We start from the raw sequence: 22,820 nt of genomic DNA, 5'->3' as shown, positions 1-22,820 counted from the left end.
TGAGACAACCAACAAACTGATTAGTCGATAGACAAATCCATGGGGAAGCAGACAAAGAAGGATTCAAATTGCATCCCTTCAGAGGGCCATTGCCTGGGGCTTGACAGGTATGCTGAAGCCATCCGAGAATGTGTGAATGCCAGATTCATCAACCCCGCTCACAAGGTAGTGCAAAACATCACCCAGGCATAACGCAACACCATCCATGCTCTCAAGACCAATCACAACATGTCATCAAACTAGGAGGCAAAGGAGGAGCCATTGTCATACAGAATAGAACGGACTACTGCAAGGAAGTGTACCAATGACTGAATAACCAGGAACACTACAGACAACTACCTGCTGATCCGACCAAAGAACACACCCATCAACTGAGCAGACTGGTCAAGACTTTTGATCTAGTCCTTCAGAATACCGTATGCACTCTCATCCCGCATGCTTCCTGCATAGGGGGCTTCTACTGCTTTCCAAAGATACACAAATCCAACACACCTGGATGTCCCACTGAATCAGGCAATGGGACCCTGTGTGAGAACCTCACTGGCTATGTTGAGGGCATCTTGAAAACCATTGCACAGGGAACCCCCAGCTTCTATCGTGACACTACAGATTTCTTACAGAAACTCAGCACCCACGGACCAGTCGAACCTGGAACATTCCTCGTCACAATGGACGTTTTGGCACTCTATACTAGCATCCTCACAATGATGGCATCGCTGCAACAGCCTCAGTACTCAATACCACCAACTGCCAATTTCCAGACACCATCCTACAACTCATCCGCTTCAACTTCAACCACAACGTCTTCATCTTTGACGACCAGTTCTTCATCCAGACACACGGAACAGCCATGGGGATCAGATTTGCACCCCAATAAACAAACATTTTCATGCACAGGTTCAAACAAGACTTCTTTGCTGCACAGAACTTCTGACCAACACTATAAACCAGATACAGTGACGACATTTTCTTCCTTTGCACTCATGGCGAGGAATTATTGAAACGACTATAGTGTTATCAACAATTTCATCCCACTATCTGACTTACCAAGGACTACTCTTTAGAATTAGTCTCATTCTTGGACACACACATTTCCATCAGAGACTGACACCTCCATACCTCACTCTACCGCAGGCCTACAGATAACCTCATGATGCTGCACTTCTCTGGCTTCCACCCTAAATATATTAAAACAGCCATCCCCTACGGATGAGCCTTATGCATACTTCTGTTTGGATGAGGAGGAACGTGATGGACACCTGAAGGCGTTGAAGTATGTCCACATAAGAACAGGATATGATGCTCAACTCATCGATCGCCAGTTCCAATGTGCCACAGCAAAAAAACCATGCTGACTTTCTTAGAAGACAGACATGGGATATAACCGATAGGGTACCCTTCGTCATCCAGTACTTCTCGGGAGCCATGTTCTTCACAGCTTTCAACACATTATCGATGACGATGAGCACCTCGCCAAGATCTTCCCCGTGCCTCCACTTCTCACCTTCAAACAACTGCCAAACCTTAGACAGACCACTGTTCATTGCAAACTACCCAGCCTTCAGGACAACATCGACCACAACACTGTACAACCCTGTCACGGCAACCTCTGAAACACGTCAGATCTTTGACAGGGACACTACCATCACAGATGGGAACACCACCCTTCACATGCATGGCAGATGCTCGTATGACTCAGCCACCGTTGTCTACCCCATACGCTGTAGGCAAGAATGCTCCGAGGCATGGTATATTGGCAAAACAATGCAGATGCTACAACAATGGATGAATGGACACCGTGCAACAATTACCAAATAGGGTAGTTCCCTCCCAGAGGGGGATCACTTCAATGGTTGAGGACTTTCGGCCTCATATCTTTGAGTAAGCATCCTCCAAGGCAGACTTCAAGATACACAGCAACGCAGAGTCGCTGAGCAGAGGATGATAGCCAAGTTCGGTACCTATGAGGATGGCCTCAACCAGGTTCTTGGTTCATGTCACACTACAGGTGACACTACCACACTATACACTCTCTCTTACACACACACTCATGCATAGATTCTCTCTCTCTCTTACACAGTCACACAGATCCTCTCTCATACACACATTGTCTGTCTAGCACGCACATACTCTCTGTCCCTCCTACACACACACACACACACTCTCTCTCTCTTCCTTACACACACCACACACACCACACACACACACACCCTCTCTCTCTCTCTCCCCCCCCCACCACACACATCCTCCCCCCCCCACACACACAGACACACTCTCTCTCTCTGTCTGTCTCCCCTTCACACACATGCTCTCTCTGTCCCCCTCTCTCTCTCACACACACACACACACTCTGTCTCTCCCTCCCATCTCTCTCTCTCTTACACACACACAATCTCTCTCTCTCTCTCACACACACACATAAATCTATGGGGTGAATTTGCATTTGAAGATACATTCTATTTTGTTCAAAAAGCACACAATTTATAGACAGTCAGTAAATGTGGCATTTTATAAATTCCTACTTTAAAAACAAAAACCAGTCTGACTCTAATCCAAAACACAAACAGATTCTAAACAAGGCCTCACACCTAACATACATTGTCTGACCTAAAATGTCACCTCTTTACACTGATAAAACCTTTAGTTCTCTCAAAACAGTGACTTGAAAGAAATTTGGGGATTTACATATACATATTAATCAATCAAAATCTTCTAACTGATTAAAGATTTAACAGCATCTTAGGTTTGTTCAATACATCCTCATCAGTTGCGTGACCCTTTGATCTTTTACTTATAAATTCTGTGTCTGATGCCACCTGTTCCACTAACACCTGAAGAAGGAGCGAGTCTCTGAAAGTTGTGTTTTCAAATAAACCTGTTAGACTATAACCTGGTGTTGTGTGATTTCTGACCTTGTCCACCCCAGCCCAACACCGGCACCTCCACATCATGTCTTTAGTCATTCAGCTATGTGTATAATGTACAGTGACATCATTTAGCACAGGACCCAAACTACAAATCTAAGTCTGTGATATTGTAGCTGTGTAAACAGTTAATGTTGTAAATAAACTTCAAAAACTGGAACCAAACGCTCTGGTATATGTTACATAGGTTAACATATAAAAAAAACTGCAAGACACACATACTGACACACTAGTTTTTTTTCTTAGAGACACAGGTTAGCATAATTTCAGCGGGACCTCACTCAATATTGTTGTAACTTTGCTTACAACCTTAGATCCAGAAAGTCCTGGACTGTTTTTTAGATTTGTGAGAGTTCCTTTATTCATTAATGAGATGAGGGCATCACTGGCTAGGCAGCATTTATTGCCCATCCCTAATTGCCCAGAGCAAACCACATTGCTGTCAGTCTGGAGTAACATGTAGGCCAAATCAGGTAAGGATGACAGTTTCCTTCCCTAAAGGACATTAGTGAATGAGATGGGTTTTTCCTGACAATTGACATCATTAAATTCTTAATTCCAGATATTTTATTGAATTCAAATTTCACCATCTGCCTCGGCAGGATTCGAACACAGATCCCCAGAACATTATCTGGTTCGCTAGATTAACAGTCCAGTGATAATACCACTAGGCCATTGCCTACCCATTTGTATGGTTGACAGCTTTCATGGAGCATGGGTGAAATTTCGGTGAGTAAACATCACAGAGAATAATTTTGTTTTCGGGTTCAAATTAATTCTAAATGATTAAAAATGTATGAAAATCCTATTTGAAATATTGTTATTAGCTCTCAATTGCTAGTATAGGCTGTTCTCCTTTATTATTCATAGTAACAAGTACAATAAAGTGGATTTAGGAAGGACACATTGAATGAATTTATATGGACATGAAATTTAAATAGTTGTGTGCAATTAAAGGGGTCTGTCATATAGGGAGGCAAAAGCACAGGAAGTCTTTGGAATGTCTTAAATGGCATTTCAACCTATTATCTACTTTTACTGAGGCTTAAGGGGCAGGAATTCTGTAGTGGCATTAGAAGGGAGGTGAAAGGAGTCATTTGTAGACAAGTGACAAAACATACATTACCATCTGTTTTGCTTTTAAAGGCAAAGCAATGCTGTTCTATTGCAAAATGACTCTTCGTGTTTTCCGTACTACAATCTCAAAGATCAGCAACTAGGTACAGCCAAGTTGCAGGCCATAGCCAATGATTAAAGTCTCTGCCCATATGCTAGGTCACAAGTATGTTTGAAGCAGTTGCCACAGTTTTGTATCAGTTGCTCTGCTGACCTAGAACTTGATATGATGGATAGATTATGTTTGGCAAGAACTCAAGAGTAAATGGGCCCAATAGAAATGGCTGGTGGCATTTTGGGAGGTGTTGTCAATTACTCTTGATCACCCCGTCAAGCCATTTTCATACAGTACCACATAAAACTTGGCAAATTCTAATTGGGTGCTTTTGAAGAATCATTCATCATAGTGGTTGGTCAGACAATCACAAATGGCAAAGATGCCATGAGGAGTTGGTTAGCACAGGTTCCTTTGGGAGCAGGAACAATTATGAACACTGCTAAATGATATCTCATTTCTCTTTGATTGTGTGGATACTGACATGAAGATACAGATATTGGGCCTGACCTGCCTTGCATTGCTTCATAAGACTTCTTCTTTTGAATATGAGCTTGAAGTATTCCCAATGAGTATAGGCTTTACCATTATGAAAGAAGCTTGTGCTAAAAATTAAGCACAACTGGCACAAAGGTTCCTGAAAGGGAATGTGTCAGCAGAAACACTATGAATAGCAGAAAAAGCTCAGGATTAAAAATACTGTGAAATTCAGTATTCCTAAATGACTTGCAGACTATGCACTTCTAAGTAACTGTGGACACCAGTTTTCTTGAGTGCATTTTGGACTTGATTGAGAGCTTGCTGTGCACAAATTGGGTACTGCATTTCAAACATCACCAATCACACCTCAAAAGTACTTAATTGAAAGTAAAGCACTTTGGATTGTGAAATCACTAAAGAAACACAAGTTTTTCTTTTGTATTCTAGGTTTGAATCCCTTCAATCAATTTTTACCTGCCACAGTACCAAACAGTTCTTATCAAAATCACAAATTACATCCTATGTGACCGTGACCATAGTAAACTTTCTCTTCACATTCTTCTTAATCCATCTGCAGAGTTTGACATGGTTGACCATAGCAACAACCTCTTACACCTCTCAACTGTCATTCAGATTGATGTACCTGCTGTCAGCTGTTTCTATTCTTGTTTATTCAATTGTAGCCAGAGAATCACTGTCATGATTCCTTTTCCTGTTATTGTGTTGATATCTCTGGTGTCAAGGATATATCCTTGGCTCCTTCCTATTTCCCATTTACATGCTACCAAACGAGAACCCCATCCAAAAGCACAGCATTAGTTTACACATGTACACTATAACAACACACAAATCTACCTTCACCAGCACGTAGCTTGACTTCTCCATTGTTGATAAATGAGCAGACTGTTTATCCAATATCCAGTACTGGTTGAGTAGAAATTTCCTCCAATTAAATATTGTGAAGACTGAAGTCATAGCCTTTAACCCAAATCCATACCCTATTCCCAAGTTACGAACTCCATTCCTTTCCCTGATAACAGTCTAATATTAAGTCAGACTGGCATTGGTCCTGAACTGAACCTCTGATTTCCTATTCATGCTATCACTAAGAATGTCTACTTCCACCATTTTAACATCATCTGAAGTCATCTCTGTCTCAGCTAAGATAACAAGATGTAGAGCTGGATGAACACAGCAGGCCAAGCAGCATCACAGGAGCAGGAAGGCTGACGTTTCGGGCCTAGACCCTTCTTCAGAAATGGGTGTTGGGGACCGGGGAATTGGAAGTTCTGGAGGAGGTGGAGGGCGTGGGTGGTGTCACAGACGTAGGTAGGAAGTTCCTGGACCAAGGGGGAGAAAATGGAGTCCAGATAGTTGGAGATAAGTTCGGTGGGGCAGGAGCAGGCGGAGACAATGGGTCGACCAAGGCAGTCAGGTTTGTGGATTTTGGGAAGGAGATAGAAGTGGGCGGTGCGGGGTTGGGGAACGATGAGGTTGGAGGCCGTGGGTGGGGGGGTCACCTGAGGTGATGAGGTTGTGGATGGTTTGGGAGATGATGGTTTGGTGCTCGGGGGTCATGATCAAGGGGGCAGTAGGAGGAGGTGTCGGAGAGTTGGCGTCTGGCCTCGGCGATGTAGAGGTCAGTGCGCCATACTACAACTGCGCCTCCCTTGTCCGCGGGATTTATGGTGAGGTTGGGATTGGAGCGGAGGGAGCGGAGGGCTGCACGTTCTGCGGGGGAGAGGTTGGAGTGGGTGAGAGGGGTGGAAAGGTTGAGGCGATTGATGTCTTGACGGCAGTTGGAGATGAAGAGGTCGAGGGAGGGGAGGAGGCCTTGGGGTGGTGTCCAAGAGGAGAGGGTGTGTTGGAGGCGGGAGAAGGGGTCAGTAGAGGGAGGTTAGGTTCACGGTTGAAGAAGTAAGCGTGGAGGCGGAGGCAACGGAAAAACTGCTCAATGTCCAAACGTGACTGGTATTCGTTGATGTGTGGGTGGAGAGGGGACAAAAGTGAGCCCTTTACTGAGGACTGACCGTTCGTCCTCAGTAAGGGGGAGGTCTGGGGGGATGGTGAAGACTTGGCAGGGCTGAGTGTTGCTGTCTCCTCTGGAGCTGCTGGCTGTGGAGGCGGTGGGCGGAGCGACGTCGGCGTCAGCTCGTCTGTCTTCTCTGTCTCTAGATTTGACTATTCCAATGCACCTTTGGCTGGTCTCCCATAACCTATCCTCTATTTAGATCATTCAAAATATTGTTGCCTGCGTGTTAACACACAAGTACCATTGCCCTATCATCCTTGTGCTCACTGACCTACAAACATCCAAACAAGCAATGTCATCCTTTTGAAATTCTCATTTTTCAAATCCCTCTATTGTCTGAAACTTCCCCCATCCCAAGCCCCACAATCCCCTAGGATATCTGCAATCCACTAACTCTGGCCTCTTGTGCATTACCCCGAATTTTAACTACTGCACCACTGGTCGCTGTATCTGGGCCGCAAGCTTTGGAATTCCCTCCTGACACCTCTCCCCACTTTCCATTTTTACGATACTCCTCAATGGGTTTGTTGTCACACAATCGTTTTATAATGTTCCTCTGCCTAGTAAGGTTTTGCAAGATTCCATAAAAAATATTGCTGTGCCCGACAGCTGTGAAACGGAGCAATGGAATATCATAACCCCTCCCCAACTTACAACCGAAATGAAGATTTCCTCGAGATACTAGGAACTGCAGATGCTGCAGAATCTGAGATAACAAGGTGTAGAGCTGGATGAACACAGCAGGCCAAGCAGCATCAGAGGAGTCTAGGCCCGAAACGTCAGCCTTCCTGCTCTTCTGATGCTGCTTGGCCTGCTGTGTTCATCCAGCTTTACACCTTGTTATCTATTGAAGATCTCCCCGGTTGCTTTGACCATGCAGGAGCTTTTACCTCCTGACCCAGACGTAACCACAGCTTTAAGAGGGGGCCAGGGCACAACGGGGGTGGAACGCAATCTTGTAGTTCATTAATACTCTTGTGAGCCAGACTCTTAGATAGAGGGATAGACTATGGCACATGCTTTGCTTTTGAAGTCTATTGCAAACCTGCTGAACTTGAAGGGACAGAAACTCTGAGCAGTTGAGCCTGCAGAGGGCAGCGGCTGTAGCTGACTAAGCTGAGTTGTTGGGTTTTTTCTTTCTTCCTCTTGTTCGTTTTGCCTTTCATTCTCATGGTGCAGGAAATGACGGGACCGTTTTCTGGCTGATATAAAAAGCCTCCTCCTCCATTACTCTCTCTCCGTCTCCTAGCCACATGTGTGAGTGTGGAAAAGCTCCTGCAGTAGCACACACTCATACGTGAAAAAAAAATCTAAAAAAATAAAAAAAATCTTATAAACAGAAAAAAAACAAAAATAAAAATCGGTGGAACTAAGTTTTGAAGTGGGCGAAAATCCAGTTATCTTTTATAATTTAAAAAAAAGGAAAAATAAAGCCAACCAGGTCTCAGCCACGCTCTGGGATTTATCGCCTGGAATCGGGTGCGGACAAACCTTGCGAAGTTTCTGGAAGCTGAAGTATTTGAAGCGGTTTTTTAAAACAAAAGAAAAGAATTATAAGAGCCGGGAATCTGTTAACTCAATAGGCCACAGGCTTCAGGAGAGAAGGAAGAGAATCAGATTTAACCGGTTCGAGCATTTCTGGAAAGTTCTTTGCCCGACGGTTTCTCGCCCACTCCCCTTTTTTTAAAAAATCCTCGCGCTCGCTGTCTCCCGTTTCGTTAAGTTGGGGGGGGAAAGTTGATCGTTTGATTTGTGTCGGACTGTCTGAGGATGAATCAGACCGGTGCCAGCTACCCGATGGCCTCGCTTTATGTCGGCGACCTGCACCCAGATGTGACCGAGGCGATGCTGTATGAGAAATTTAGTCCGGCCGGGCCTGTGCTCTCCATCAGGGTTTGTAGGGACATGATCACCAGGAGGTCACTCGGATACGCCTATGTCAACTTCCAGCAGCCCGCAGACGGTGAGCCAGACGCTTTATGTTTTTTTTTGAAAAAAAAATCTTCGATCAAACTACATCCGCCCTCCTCCCCAGGCTTCTCCATCCAGCCCCTGTTCACCCAGGGCTGTGTGGCTGCTGGAGGCCAACGTCCAAACTGATCACTGCCCAGAGATATCAATAACCACTGGCTGCTGGCAAGCGAAGGGAAATGTTTCTCATCTGTCCGTTGGTTTGATTAGCGCCAAACTTTTATCATCTGGGAGATCTCCCTGCCCCGATTTTTAAAGTACACCACCAGTTAGTTTAAAACCCGTCGATTTCATTGCAGGTAGCTGAAATGATGGGCTAGTAAAATTAAGAAAGGTTACGAATTCTGAAGGGATTGAAATCTCATGACCTTGGGGATCTCCGTTTGTAAACACAATGTCACAGGTATGAAAATCGATAATGACTTTTAACATTTGTCAATGTCACGGTTGGCAATGAATTGGCAGCTGGCACAGTTCTTTTTAAGATGTTCTAAAGAACTTACAGGCAGGGGCATGGTAAGGTAAATATCCAGGAGGTGAAAAGCATTTCAGGCACAAAAAAACACTTATGGGCCTTATGTCCTTGAGGAAGAAAAGTTGCAGAGCACCTATCATGGCTCACTGAGCTGATGAAGGACTTGATTTATTACTAGGCCAAACAACCTACAAAAACTGTTCATTAGCTATTTTTAGCAGAGATTTTGGAAAATGCACCTATAATTAGCTTCAGTGTTTCTGGGTTGGGGGAAAAAAGAAAAAGCAATTAGTGTCCAATACCAGATTTCTTCAGATGAACCCCTTCTGGAGAGTTTATGTCTGTGATCCAGAGTTAGCGAGCAAGTGCAATCTAAACTTTGCATTTATATAATGTCCTTTTGGTTAAGACCTCTGAAGGAACCATTATATTGTAGTGGGTGGAAGGAGGAACTGGCAGTTTTGTACTGTTACTAGTATAGTACTCTAAAATTGGATTAGAGTTTTGTACGTATTAAAATTCAAGATTGAAGTGAAAGTCACCCATAGTCCCAGAGGACTATGGGTTGCTTTTTTCTTAGAATATAAAAATAACTGCTGGTGAGTTTAACGTAAGGGTCACCATGTGTTGGGTGAGGGGCAAGGTTGAGAAGGCAGTTCCTTCATAACCTCAGTTGGTACAGGAATTGAACCCATGCTTTTGGTGTCACTGGGTGTTGCAAACTAGCAGTTCAGCCAAAGGACTTAACTGGTAGTCAGTTTGAAGGATGCCTTCAGTATTAAAATGTCATTGAAGTATAGTGAAGATGTGTCTGAAGTGCTAATATGCAATATGATGTTTGTCAGTGACTGAATGCTTTGCAATGTTGTTGAGCGGTTCTCCTTTATCTTCAAGCATAATGAGCTGAAGTAGATTGTAACTTGGGTTTGAGATCAGAAAACTTAGCAAATTACAGCCTTTGAACCCTGGATTTTCTCGAATGTCTGGTTCACCACTACATCAGGTTATCCATTTACCCACTAAGTGATGAGAGAGTGTTTGATTGTGTGCACTTTAATTGTAATAAGATAGTTTTCTAGCATTTTACTCACTTTTGTACTTAAAATTGTTTTTTGACTGCTGTATTGGACTAGTTCATTCAATCTCATCTGGCATTACATAGTTTCTGCACAGAGAACATCTACCCTTTCCCTTCCTCTGATTGTTGGGTCAAGTTTTGTGTATTTGCAACAATGCTGGGGATTATCAGCAGATGGTATTCATCTTGGCTTTAGAAAGTGCAGTGTTAGCCATTTCATATGTTACTTTGTCCCTGTTGTGATTGAATTTTGGAAAAAATTGGCATCTATCACCTTGGAAATTTTACGATGAGGAAAAGCTATTTGAAGCCTTCTAGTAACTTAAATCCATTTAACAATAGGGTAGTAGCAGACATTGTATAATTTCTTGTTCAGCCGAATAAGTTTCAGCACACAAGTAATATATCTTGGCACAAGTTATAGTGCTTAAAACAATAACTAGTGTGCTGAAATATGGATAATTATACCTTTTGATTTAATTGTTGCACTTAGATTATTAGTTTCACTTTGTTTTAATGTCTGTTAAAATTTTTAAAAAATCTTTTTCAGTTGTTGTTCTGTGATCCTCCTGACATCACAGCACCAGCTCTAACACAAAACAATGAAAGGTTCTGATGCTGAGCGAAACTGTGCAACTATCGTGGGCATAACCACAGTTCTCAGCCAATCGGAATCCTCCTTAATCTAAATCAGAAATAAATGTTCAACTATCAGCAACCTACACACATGGTAAGGAGCAACTTGAGCATTTACACGTTATCCATAATGAAATATGAAGCAGTATTCTAATGTGCTCAGAATACAACTTTCTAGTGTCACTATTTCTTTTCTGCCCTATGCTAGTGACTTTTCTTGTCACTTGACTTCGGAAAAGTTTTCCATTATGAAGTCTGTTTTCACCCCCTTTCTGTCAAATAATGTTAAGCAATGTTTTGAAAATGCTGCTTCCTTCATAAGATAATCATAGCAGAGTTGAGTACATCCTGGAAGCCACTTATTAGAAATTAGTTGTCTCTAGGCTTGTTAGCATATTATGCTAATATGCTCTATGGGGAAAAAAGTCATTTTAATGCCTTGATATGCTTCTTAAAAGATGCTCTGATTCAGACTCTTCAAATTAATCTATTATAGCTTCCATCTGTAAGAAACCTTACAGTAGAGTCATAATACTTTTTTCCAGTCCAGTCAAATTTGTACGACAGAAGTAGTACTTCGTGTTATTCTAAATCAGCATGTCTGAAGTTTAAAAGTCAGATGGAATGCCTGTGGTATGGAAAAAAAATCAGAATTTACAGATTACACTATAAAATTCTAGTGACACCGAATCTTTTGGGTATCATCATATGAAGCAGCCATTGGGTGGTTGAGAGTTACAAAGGGTTAAGATGTGGTCTGATAGATATATAAGCTATTTCCAGCTTCAGATTCTTTTCATACTAGATTGGGTTTTCTGCCCCCTTGGAACTTAAGTGTATTCACTCAACAGCTTTTCTATATGTAGCCATTAAAGAGACAAAACAGCAAATCTAAATTCCTTCAGCACTGTGGAGGACATTAATTTAACCAAAGTTTTGTCAAATCACCTTTTAAACCGGTTATAATTATTGCCAGAAACACTACTTTCTACAGATCGCCATAGTTACTGACTGGGTATCTGAGTACTAAATATCATTAATAGGTGAAAAACAATCTTTCTCTGTTGCTTATCAATTTGTATCATAAATCAAAGTTAAGATTTGTTGGTTTGCTTTATACTAATTGATCTCATTCCATCACTGGCAAGATGATATATTCTTTGTAAAATGAAGATAGCCGACCAGCTATGATGTAGATTTACATTAAGATGCTTGAGAGTGTAGTTGAATCCTACTCAGTGTTCACAGGCGTGTGTACACAAAACTAGCAAAAACAATCAGGGAGAGGAAAGATATGGTGCTGGAAGTGCAGAATGTTACAAGAAACAATAGAATGTCAGACAGATGAAGTAACTTTTCCAGATTTGAATGTGAGAAAATGAATCTTTTAAAGAAGGTAACAACTTAGCCTGACACTTTCACTAAACTCGCAACAGTTTGTTTGGCAGTTTGGAAGATTGGTACTGTATTCCAAATTTTGAATGCAGTTTTAAACAGCACATTGCAATTACCACCAAAAACGTCCAATTTCTGTGTGTTGTCATTGTAACTCACTAAGTATGAGTACAATGTTTAAAAATTTCATTAATAATTGGAAGAAAAATTTGCCAGTTTTTCAACCGATTATGTGTAATTTCTGCTGGTCTGCTTTTCAAACAAAAGTTTTGAATATTTAGAGTAGAGTATTAAAATGTTTCTTTTTAATGTTACTTTAATTTTAAATGACAGACATACAGTTTTTTTTGAGAGTAGCGTGATGAACTTTGAAAGTGCCTGAATTCTTTCAGCTAATTTATTCTTTGCATTAATTTCAGTTATATGCTCCTGAGTCAAATAAATTCTTTAAAGGCCATAAATATTCTAGTATCCCTGGTAATCAGTAACTTAAATAGTGTCTGTCTATTCAGATTTTATTTTAGCTAAACCCAGAAAAGGAGATTGGCTCAGACCATGCGGTAAGTGTAATGTTGATTCAGCTCTTCTGCCTGCACATGCCTTTAAAGGACCACTTGCTAAAAATAGCAAGCAACGAAGTACAAAAGAGGTTGCATCGTCTATTGATGGCATTTTTATGAAATGGCTGTGTATTATCATTTAACATGGCAATGTAGCTTTCATTGGTTTTGAGAGTTCATGCAAAATAAAATACTTAGTAAATATTACACATCTCTTTAGAATTTATGTAAGTGTGGAAAGTTACAGTGCAGTAGTTTTATTTAAGTACTGGAAAGCACAGGACTGCTAGTTCTTGCAGACATGAAGATTTCACCCCGAGAGAAATTTGGAAGCTGAAACCAGAACTAAAGGGGAAAATGCACATTCTTAGGTGTGCTCATTTAACTTGGGTATTAGTTTCCATACTGATACAGCATATATAGCATTAAATGTCATGACCTCTTACACAAGGGAATAAATATATTTAGCATCTGTTTACCTGCCAATATTTATTTGATTTTTTTTAAGCAGGTGAGATTGCTATCAAAGCTGAGATTTAAAAAGATCACTTGATAATGTCCAGGTCAAAAATGCCATTCAGTTTTTAACTTAAGTTTTTTTTTGTTAACTTGTATGAAAGTTAGGTTTTGTACTGCTAGAGTATTTAAAGGGCAGAATTAAGGGCTAATTAATCTAGTCAGATGGCTGTTTAATCCTGATACAAGTCTAGTTCATTCAGAAACTCATTAGAAGACAACAGTTTAAGGTCATTTAATCAAGGACACAATGTGATCTATCCCCTTGGAAATGATGAAATTGCAGTATATTTGCTGTTGGCACATGCAGCTTCCAGATATTACTCTATTATTTGCTTAATAAATATGCACCAAACAAATGTTACTGGAAAAGTTTCTGAAGTTCAGTGAGAATAATTTTTGCTGGTAAAGACTACAGGCAAATCTCTGCAAACCATGGTAATCAAAATGCTCAAACACTAATAGAATCCAATTATAACTGATGATATATAAATTATGGTGAATTAGTCTGGCCTGTGTGTGACTACATGAGAGCCACCATTTCTGATTATTTAAACTTCCTGATGCCATTTTATTAATCTTGTTTTCCACCGAGCATGAAAATGTTTATAAAGTGGGGGAAGAATGTATTAGATAAATAATTTTCTGTCCTCAGTGAAGCTTATGTATTGTTCTTTCATTAAATGTTTTGGGGAAGAAAACAATGCTTAACAAATTTGGGATGAGGAAAATAAATTCTCTAAAGGCCATAAATATTCCAGCATCCCTGGTAATCGGTAACTTAAATAGTGTCTGTCTATTCAGATTTGATTTTAGCTTAACCCAGTCAGTGAAGTTTTTCACCAGCTAACAGAATATTTACTAACAAAAGGCTCTGCAAAATGTGAGCTGGTTCCCTTTGCTGACTTTCAGGGACTCGAGGGAATAGTGTACCAGGGGACTGGACGGGTCTGTTGCAAATAGCTCTTGCAATCAAAATGTATATAATATTAACATCAAGGTAATTGATTTTAAGAATTTTTGAGAAAACAAATTCTGCTGACTGTGCAATAGAACTCTGTTTGCATGGCAATTAAATAGAAGAACTGCAAAGAAGCAGGGGCGCTATGTGTTTATTTTCGAATTTGCTCTTGTAAAATTTAACTTTTTTAATGAAGCAGTAGAATAGTGTAAAATGTTATCTTAAGAGTTTGTAGAACTTTTTTAACACACTTTATTGACTAAAATGCAATGTATTAAAATGCAAAGTTACAAAAGTGATAAAATATGGGTTCATGTTTATGTCCTTCACCGTAATTCTAGGCACGCTTACAAGAGTAGGTGCTGTGATTTTTGAATGTTTCTTCAGCAATAGATATTTTAAAAGGTGAGGGAAGGGAAAGTCATGCATGTGTATTTCTCAACATTAATTTTCTGACTGTTACTGGTAAAAGTTGAGACATGACTTGAGCAGAGAAATGGAAAGGAGAAGATGTAAATAACTTTGAAATGTTTCACTTTTATATGTAAAATACCTATAACCTTATTAATAATTCAAGTAAAAACTACAGTACTTTCATGTAATTATATAACGCTGACTAACTCAGCATTTTGTGATTTAATCTCTTTTTTTTAAAGACCTAATGTAGAGCTTCAAAAGATCAATTATACATAAATCCTCTTAACTTTTCTTTCTGGCACATGAACATTTTATGTAATGATCCAATGAAAACAGATAAATACAACTTGACATGGTTAATAAGATGTATGTTACTTTAATTGGTGTGAATGCTTGCCTTGATACAATAATATGCTTCAAAACATTATACTTTGTTGTAGTTGTTAAAAACCTGTAAAACTTTACTGCATTAGTACTTGTATTTCTGCTTAGAGCAGAGAGAATCCAAAATGTACATACTGCATTTCAACAACTTTCTGTATCCATCTTAGTATTTTTATTCCACATGATTACCTTATCTGAAAAGGCATAAGACACGTCAGTTCTAGATGATATGGACCCTTTCTGAATTGGACTTAAGTAGCTCTCATCATAATTACCCATTGTTCCCTATACAGGGATGAAATATCTGCTCAAGGTACTAAGATTAGGAAATAAGAACTGAAAGACTGCAGATTCTCTAAATCAGGAACAAAAACAGAAGTTGCTGGAAAAGGTCAGCAGGTCTGGCAGCATCTGTGACGAAAAAAATCAGAGTTAACGTTTCAGGTCCAGTTCTGGACCTGAAACGTTAACACTGATTTTTTTCTTCACAGATGCTGCCAGACCTACTGACCTTTTCCAGCAACTTCTGTTTTTTTTGTGACTGAGACTAGGAACTCAGTTTTGGAAACTCACAGTTGAAATCTTGCATTACAATGTTTTTTAGTGCATCGATAAATCTGCCCATTGACTACAAGAGACTTCAGAATTGAAGCAAAATACTAACCATCATAATAATCGTGACATCTATTGTGTCAGATCTATGTAATTTCTCTTAAACGTAGGCACTAAACAAGAGTAGAATTTACTATGTTTGATCTTTGAGGAGTGGTTTTCCTTGTCTTGTTCAAGATTTCTGCAAAGGAGTGATTATTTGTCTTTTCGCAGTTAAAGCAGATTTTGTAGGTATTCAACCCTGATCAATTTGCACATGTTTAATTGTGTTGGGTTATCCAGCCATCTAGACAGAGACGTTTGGTGTAGAGTAGCAAGACAGCATTTATTATGCTGTTCAACTGATTTCCACACCTTGATTACAGACCCTATTAACTTCAAATTTATTTGGACAGCTTTTAAAGTTTTCTTAATATTGTAGCTGAACGTGCCTTGGACACCATGAACTTTGATGTCATCAAGGGGAAACCAATTCGAATCATGTGGTCTCAGCGCGACCCATCACTGAGGAAATCGGGTGTAGGTAATGTGTTCATCAAGAATCTAGACAAATCCATTGACAACAAGGCTTTGTACGACACCTTCTCTGCATTTGGGAACATCTTGTCTTGTAAGGTGAGTTTTCAGTCGTGATGTAGTAAAATCCAATTTCAAAGTTCTCACTATTATTTTGCTCCACCCATGCATGAGATCAAATATTATCAGAAAGTCTATGGCAGTCTTTTTGGAGAATTCTACTCAGGGTACATGACCTGTAGGAACATTTGGGAGGTAGTTTGCTGTAGTAACTTAGTGAAGTGAACAGTTCAATTGAAAACCAAAGAAAAGTTAATTATTTCCATCAGCCAGATTTTGTTGCCGATTTTATTGTGTTTGAACAATACATGTGATTCTTAATGTGCAAATTGACTAGCAACGTGTAGTGAGGGGAATTGCCAAAATGTGAATTATGAAAAGTGTGAATTGCCAAAAATTGAGTGCCGTTTTGTGCCATTCCATTGAAAACATTATCTCATCCATAACCTGGTAATTTTCATGAAGTTGCTGCATTTGTATACAATTTACAATGCTGATTAAACTGGCCACAAAACGTTAAGTCTAATCATTTATCAACATTAAGTATTCTTTTAATGGTGTGATGATTGCTAATCAACCTTTTGCTTCGACAAAGAACTTTTATTTCTATAATATAGACCTCCTGTGAGTCAATAATTATATGTGTAATCTCATTCTTCGTGAATTGTTTAATTTAAAATGCCAAATTTTTTTATTGCTGTTTCTTTCTTGTCTTTTTTTTCACTACTTATTTTTCTGTAGTTGATTTGATATTGTATTGATTCACTCCAGTAACCCCTCCTTCCTATATTTATTTCTCAATCGTTCAATTTATTTGCCCCAGCGTTCACCAAGCTTGACTTCAGAATATTATCAGCTTACCCCTTCTAGTTTTCTGAGCATTTGTACAGGTTTGTTTTAAAAGTGCTATTTCTTGCTTTTACTTATCAAATGCATGGTACAGGAAGTGACCTATCAAATGTCTGGCTTTCGGCCAGGTCCTAATGTGTTTTGTACTTGATTTTTTTTAACTCTTTCTTCTGTGGAACCATTTAGTTCTCATGAAAAGCACATGAAACTAAAGCATAAGTTTAGGCTGCCCAGAAACACAAGCATTTCTCTTCTTCAGGTGGTATGTGACGAGAATGGCTCCAAAGGGTATGCATTTGTTCACTTTGAGACTCAGGATGCTGCAGATAGAGCTATTGAAAAAATGAATGGCATGTTGCTGAATGACCGAAAAGTGTGAGTACCTCAAAGCTGTTCAAATCGTGGTTTCAATACGTGTGCTGCCAGACCTTGAACAGTGTTGCTGATACCTTGTATTAAGTAATTAATTGGTTATTCTGAGAGATGGTAAATTTGGAAAAAAAGTGCTATGTATTTATTTGATATTTGCATACAGTAAGATTTGTTTTAATAGATCTTTACCAATGGGAATTTTCTAAAAACTGAATTTTTTTTACTGCACAATTTGTTTTAAAAGCCAATCCCTTTCAAGCAGCTATTAGTGGACTGATTGGTGAAACTGACAGCTACTTTTTTAAAGTCAGTAGCTCGATTTTGAGTCTTCAAATTACTTCACACATCAATAGTAACCTTGATCAGAAATAACCAGACAGTAACATTGATCCTGCTCACACACAATTCTTATTTATTCGCTTTCCACAGGGAATTCATTAACCTCAGTGTTTTAGCAGCCCCGCCCATTCTTGGGACGTACCAGATTACACATTTAACCGTGTAGCTAAATTTATAGGATATAGTTGTTGACATTTCCATCTGATTTAATGGCTCCATTTTAATAAAATTTGAACCAATTCAATTAAAGTTAACCTGAAATTATAAGTAAAAGTCTTTTTGTGCTTGTCTTCCCTTTTCTGCCTAATCGTTTTTCTTCCCAACCACTTTTCTCTGCTTTTAACATTACTTTTTTTCTTTATATGCATTTGTTCCTTTTTTTTGAAACAGTTTAACATACAGTTCTTTTGTTGGATTTCTCATCAATCTTTCTGCCCATTTTTCGGTTATTCAAAGTCTAGAAGTAGATGTAAATGGTTCTTCGTGAGTTTTTATTTAGCATCATAGAGAAATGGAACTGTTGACAAGTTAGCTGTTGGTTCCTTGTTGCATGAACAAGGTAATTGGTCCATGGAATACAAAGCATTAAAGATGTTATGGTAAAACATCACTGTGGACTAACTAAACACAAATTAATCTTTTGCTTCCAAGTACTTGTACATACAATAAGGAATTCATTCTAATGCTGGCTCAGATCAGACTATTTTATAAAGTATCTTTTATTTTTCCCGAGTGTCCTAGAATTTTCGAACTAAGTAAATGTTTCCTTAAAGTAGTAAAAACCTGTAAACTGTGAATTTGAGTTTCCTCGATGATGGTATTTTTCAGTTTGCCATCAAAAATCTGTTATTCTAAAACTGGAAGTCCAAGTTATAATGAAATAAGTCCAACAAAGCTGAAACGTTCAATAAAATTGGAAGGATTTAGTGTTATAGTAAATGCTGTGCAGTGTAATTCCTTTGTCTTGGACTCAAATTTTTCATTGAGGAGATAGGCTAGAAACTCAGTTCAGAACTTATAACCTGTATTTTAGGATAGAAAGAAATATCTCTTTGCTCATTTTTCATCTATAGAATTAAAGTTAACAGAAAATTAAAGTAAATGGAAAAGTAGTGAAAGCAATCAACTAATCTGTTAAGCCATTTTGAAATCAGTGTATCATACAAAGATCAATAATAATTTAACAAAATAAAACAACGTAACATGCCGCTATTCTACATCTGTAGCTTAATTGAAGTTGACCTCTGGCACAATACGTTCTCCAATATTTGTGGTTACTGCTGAATAACTCCGTCCCTTAGTATGTAGAATTACCTGACCTCCTGCGAAAAGGTGAGAGAATGCACACAAAAGCTAGCTTCATACAGCTCCAAGAATAAAAGTAAGCTTTTTGAATTAATTTCAAATGCATTTTATTAATTTTATCCTTTTAAGACATTTTAGGGCCACAATAAAAGGGTTCAGTTGATTAACTTACCTTTTGGAAAATAAGCCCTAATAATGCCAAGCACACACAGTATATATGCGACACAAGTATGACTTGCTAAGGTCAGAGAAATGACTTCTGCTTTCACCAAACTGGATTTGGTTTGGGAGCTTCCGATAGAAATTCTCCTCATTTTGCTAATATCTTCAACACTGGACCCCATTGATTTGAGACAGCTATAGACTGCATACAATCTATTCACAATGTTACATTGAACTCTCTAATGGCAAGGAGCTAACAATATCCTTGACTTCGGTAATTTTCACAGAAGTATTCAAATCTGGTGAAAAGGGTTTCGGCCCATTCAGGGTACCTATTTTATATTCTGCTGATTTTTCATCTTTTGACAGTACAGCTTCAGGATTAGGACATTGCTACCACACTCAATTTGTGTGAAAGTTCATAGTTATCTCTATTATGAGGAAGAGTGAAGGTATGTTACTTCACGGAGAAGAAGAAAGGGAATGTGGTTATACTGAGTGATTCTGTCATCAAAATGTTACAAGTTTGTTTATGTATTTTCAAGAACAAATATCTGATCTCAATGACCACAATAACTTTTTATGCACCATGGAAGCTTCTGCTTGATTTTTGAATTTCACTAAATATTATATAACTTTTTGCAGAATGGTGTCAGCGTAGGAGGCAGTAATTTGTCATGTTTGCACCGGCTCTCCAAAGGAGCATTTTATCGCGTGCTACTCCCCGATCTTCTCCCTGTGGCCCTGCACATTCTTCCTATTCAAATAAATAATTCAATTGCCTCTTGAATGCCTTGATTGAACCTGCCTCTACCACATGGTCAAGCAGTACATTTCCAGTTCCCAACTATTCACTGGGTGTAACAGCTTTTCCTCACTTCGGCATTGCTTCTTTTTAGATTTGTCGGTCGTTTTAAGTCTCGTAAAGAGAGAGAGGCTGAACTTGGTGCAAAGGCAAAAGAGTTTACCAATGTTTACATAAAGAACTTTGGTGATGATATGGATGATGAACGACTCAAAGAAATGTTTGATAAATTTGGTGAGTGTAACTCTGCTACAATTGTGGCTTGAGATGGAGATAATATGTACTGGTAGTCCTATATTATGTTTCTCGATTGCACTAGTGAGGTGATATTACCACCAACACCCTCCTGTTCAAGACAGAGTCATGGGTAGCATTTTCATTTATCTTTCAAAATGTTATATTTTAATTTGTCTTTCAAGTTTTCAAGTCCCAAGCATATGCTTGGGAATCAATTCATGCCAATTTGATGCCCCGGAAGTTTTCTATTATAATTAAATCTTCTAAATGGTCACTTTGCCTGTTGTTGAAATTTCCTGATCAGTGCTTTACTGTTGGGTGATGCTACTTGAGCCCCAATGCCTTTTTATAGAGAGTAGATGTTTGACTCCTTCCATAAGCCTTCTATTGAACAGTGCTCCAGGGGCTTGATTTCACTTCAATTAAAAGCAATTTTGGTACGAGGTCATTAGAAGTGAGAGTACTGATATTCATTCTTCAAAGAAAATCGTGGAATGACTTTTTTTTGGAGCCATTGTTTACGTTTGTGAATTATCCATGGAATCATAGGATTAACTCAGTGTTCTATTTTATCCATAAAAGCTCCCTGCAAGAGAACCTCAACTAGGCTCTACCGCTTTAGCCATTTTCAGATTATTATCCAATTCCCTTTTGAAGACTGTAATTGAGTCTGCTTCCAGACACCATGTTCTGGATCCTGTCCTTGCTATGTTTAAAGACTCTTCCAGTGATGCGTCTTCTTTTGCCAATCAATTTGAATCATTGTTCTCAACTCATCTGTCAACAGGAATAGTTTCATCTTCTCTACTCTGTCCAGTTCCTTGCAATTTTGAATGCCTCTGTCACATATCTTAACCTTGTGTAAGGAGAACAGCTTTGCCAATTGATCTACTTAATTGACGATTGTCACCCTGGTACTGTTCTGATAATTAGTTTTTGCAAACTCTTCAATGCCTTCACATCCTTTTCAAAATGTGATGTTTAGAATTGGACACAATATTCTGGTTGAGGCTGAAATAGTGTTTTATGAAGGTTCACCATAACTTCTTTGATTTTGCACTCTGCCTCCAATTATGAAGCCAAGGATCCCATATGCTGTATTGATCACTTTCTGATTCCCTTTAAAATTGTACCCTTTCTATTGCCTTTCTTTGTTATTACTATTAAAATGTATTACTTCACACTTCTTTGAATTACATTTCAAGTGGCACCAGCCTTTCTCTACTATTTTGAAGCTTATTGCTATTCTCCTCAGAGTTCATAATACTTGTAAGTTCTACATGATGAAGGTATTTTTTGTAAATGGGGACAGTTACAAATACACAATTTAACTTCCTATTTTATAACAGTTACAAAATTGTGAAATGAAACTTGCATTTAAGTATTCAGCTTCTGCATTATTGTTGCTTACTTTATCTTATGATTCACCTTGTCATGCTGCAATCATGTTAAAATTCTTCAGTTTACTTTCAGAATTAAATAAGCAAATTATTTTTTTGCTTCCACAATTGTCACTATTGCAATTATTGGCTCTGCAACCAATACACATATTTTAAAACTAAAAGGGATTCTCCAATGATAAAATTTGTTAGTCTAACACCCTGAATGAGATATGGATAGTGCCAACTAAAGATTGCAAAGAAAAAATGAAAACTTTTAAAATTAAAAACTGAATAAATTTCTACATCCATTTGCATCAGTTGTCTCTCTCATTGACATAATTGGGATCAATCTAAATTTCTACATACATGTGTTCTAAGGTTACGAGTGTGCCAGTGTTTATCAGATAGTATACTTACGTTCTACTTTTTAAGAGCACAAGTTCTTTTAATTCCTTTTGCTGGGACCACAGAGCTTACATACTTCGTAGCAGCAAAAACTGACTCAGAAAGTGTTACAGATATTAATCACCAAAATACAGAGAAAAGAGAAGGGTGAGGCAATACGAATCTTCTCACTACTTTAGAAAGCGGCGCTTGTTACTTTTGTGAAAGAATGCTAATTATGTTTGCTGCTTACTTTCATATCTCCTGATATTCATCTATCCTTTTTCTGTTTCTCTTTGTCCTCTTAGGCAAAACCCTCAGTGTCAAAGTAATGACAGACCCAAACGGAAAGTGCAAAGGCTTTGGCTTTGTTAGCTATGAAAAACATGAGGATGCTTCTAAGGTCTGTATGTTTGTTCACAGGAGCTGGTAACATTTTGGTCCAGTATGGAAATAGTTCATGATTTAATCAGTCACTAAAATGAATTGTCTGCATTTGAACAACTCAGACAAACTGAATGAGCCCAAAATCCTGAAATTTTAATTTGGAAATTTTAATATAGTCAGCTGGAAGAAGTTGCTGCATTCTCTAGTCAACTTCTAAAATTTGAGGTGCATTGAGAACCTCAAATTCTAATTTTTGAAAAAAATATTTTCCATGATATAAATTTTGAATTGAGAAATGGATTTTGAAATTCAAAGCAAACTTTAATTAATGGAGAGAAATGTGAACAATGCTGCTTTATCCGACGTTGAAAGCAAAAGGCACGCAATGCAACGCAAACAGGATTCTATAA

General features: G+C 38.7%; 1 protein-coding gene across 1 annotated transcript; it reads left to right on the top strand.

Annotated features, from left to right (window-relative positions):
* Positions 1–7,829: 7,829 nt before the first annotated feature.
* On the top strand, positions 7,830–22,471 carry LOC125481343 (polyadenylate-binding protein 4-like). Its single transcript, XM_048592789.1, has 5 exons — positions 7,830–8,570; positions 16,034–16,227; positions 17,297–17,412; positions 20,115–20,254; positions 22,332–22,471. The coding sequence occupies exons 1-5, from the start codon at positions 8,378–8,380 to the stop codon at positions 22,454–22,456; spliced, it is 768 nt and encodes a 255-aa protein (XP_048448746.1). The 5' UTR covers positions 7,830–8,377; the 3' UTR covers positions 22,457–22,471.
* Positions 22,472–22,820: the final 349 nt, after the last annotated feature.

Source organism: Rhincodon typus, unplaced genomic scaffold (assembly GCF_021869965.1).
Source record: "Rhincodon typus isolate 14 unplaced genomic scaffold, sRhiTyp1.1 hic_rhity00001805, whole genome shotgun sequence".
In the NCBI taxonomy this organism is placed as follows: Eukaryota; Metazoa; Chordata; class Chondrichthyes; order Orectolobiformes; family Rhincodontidae; genus Rhincodon; species Rhincodon typus.
This window is presented reverse-complemented; position numbering and strand designations above follow the sequence as displayed.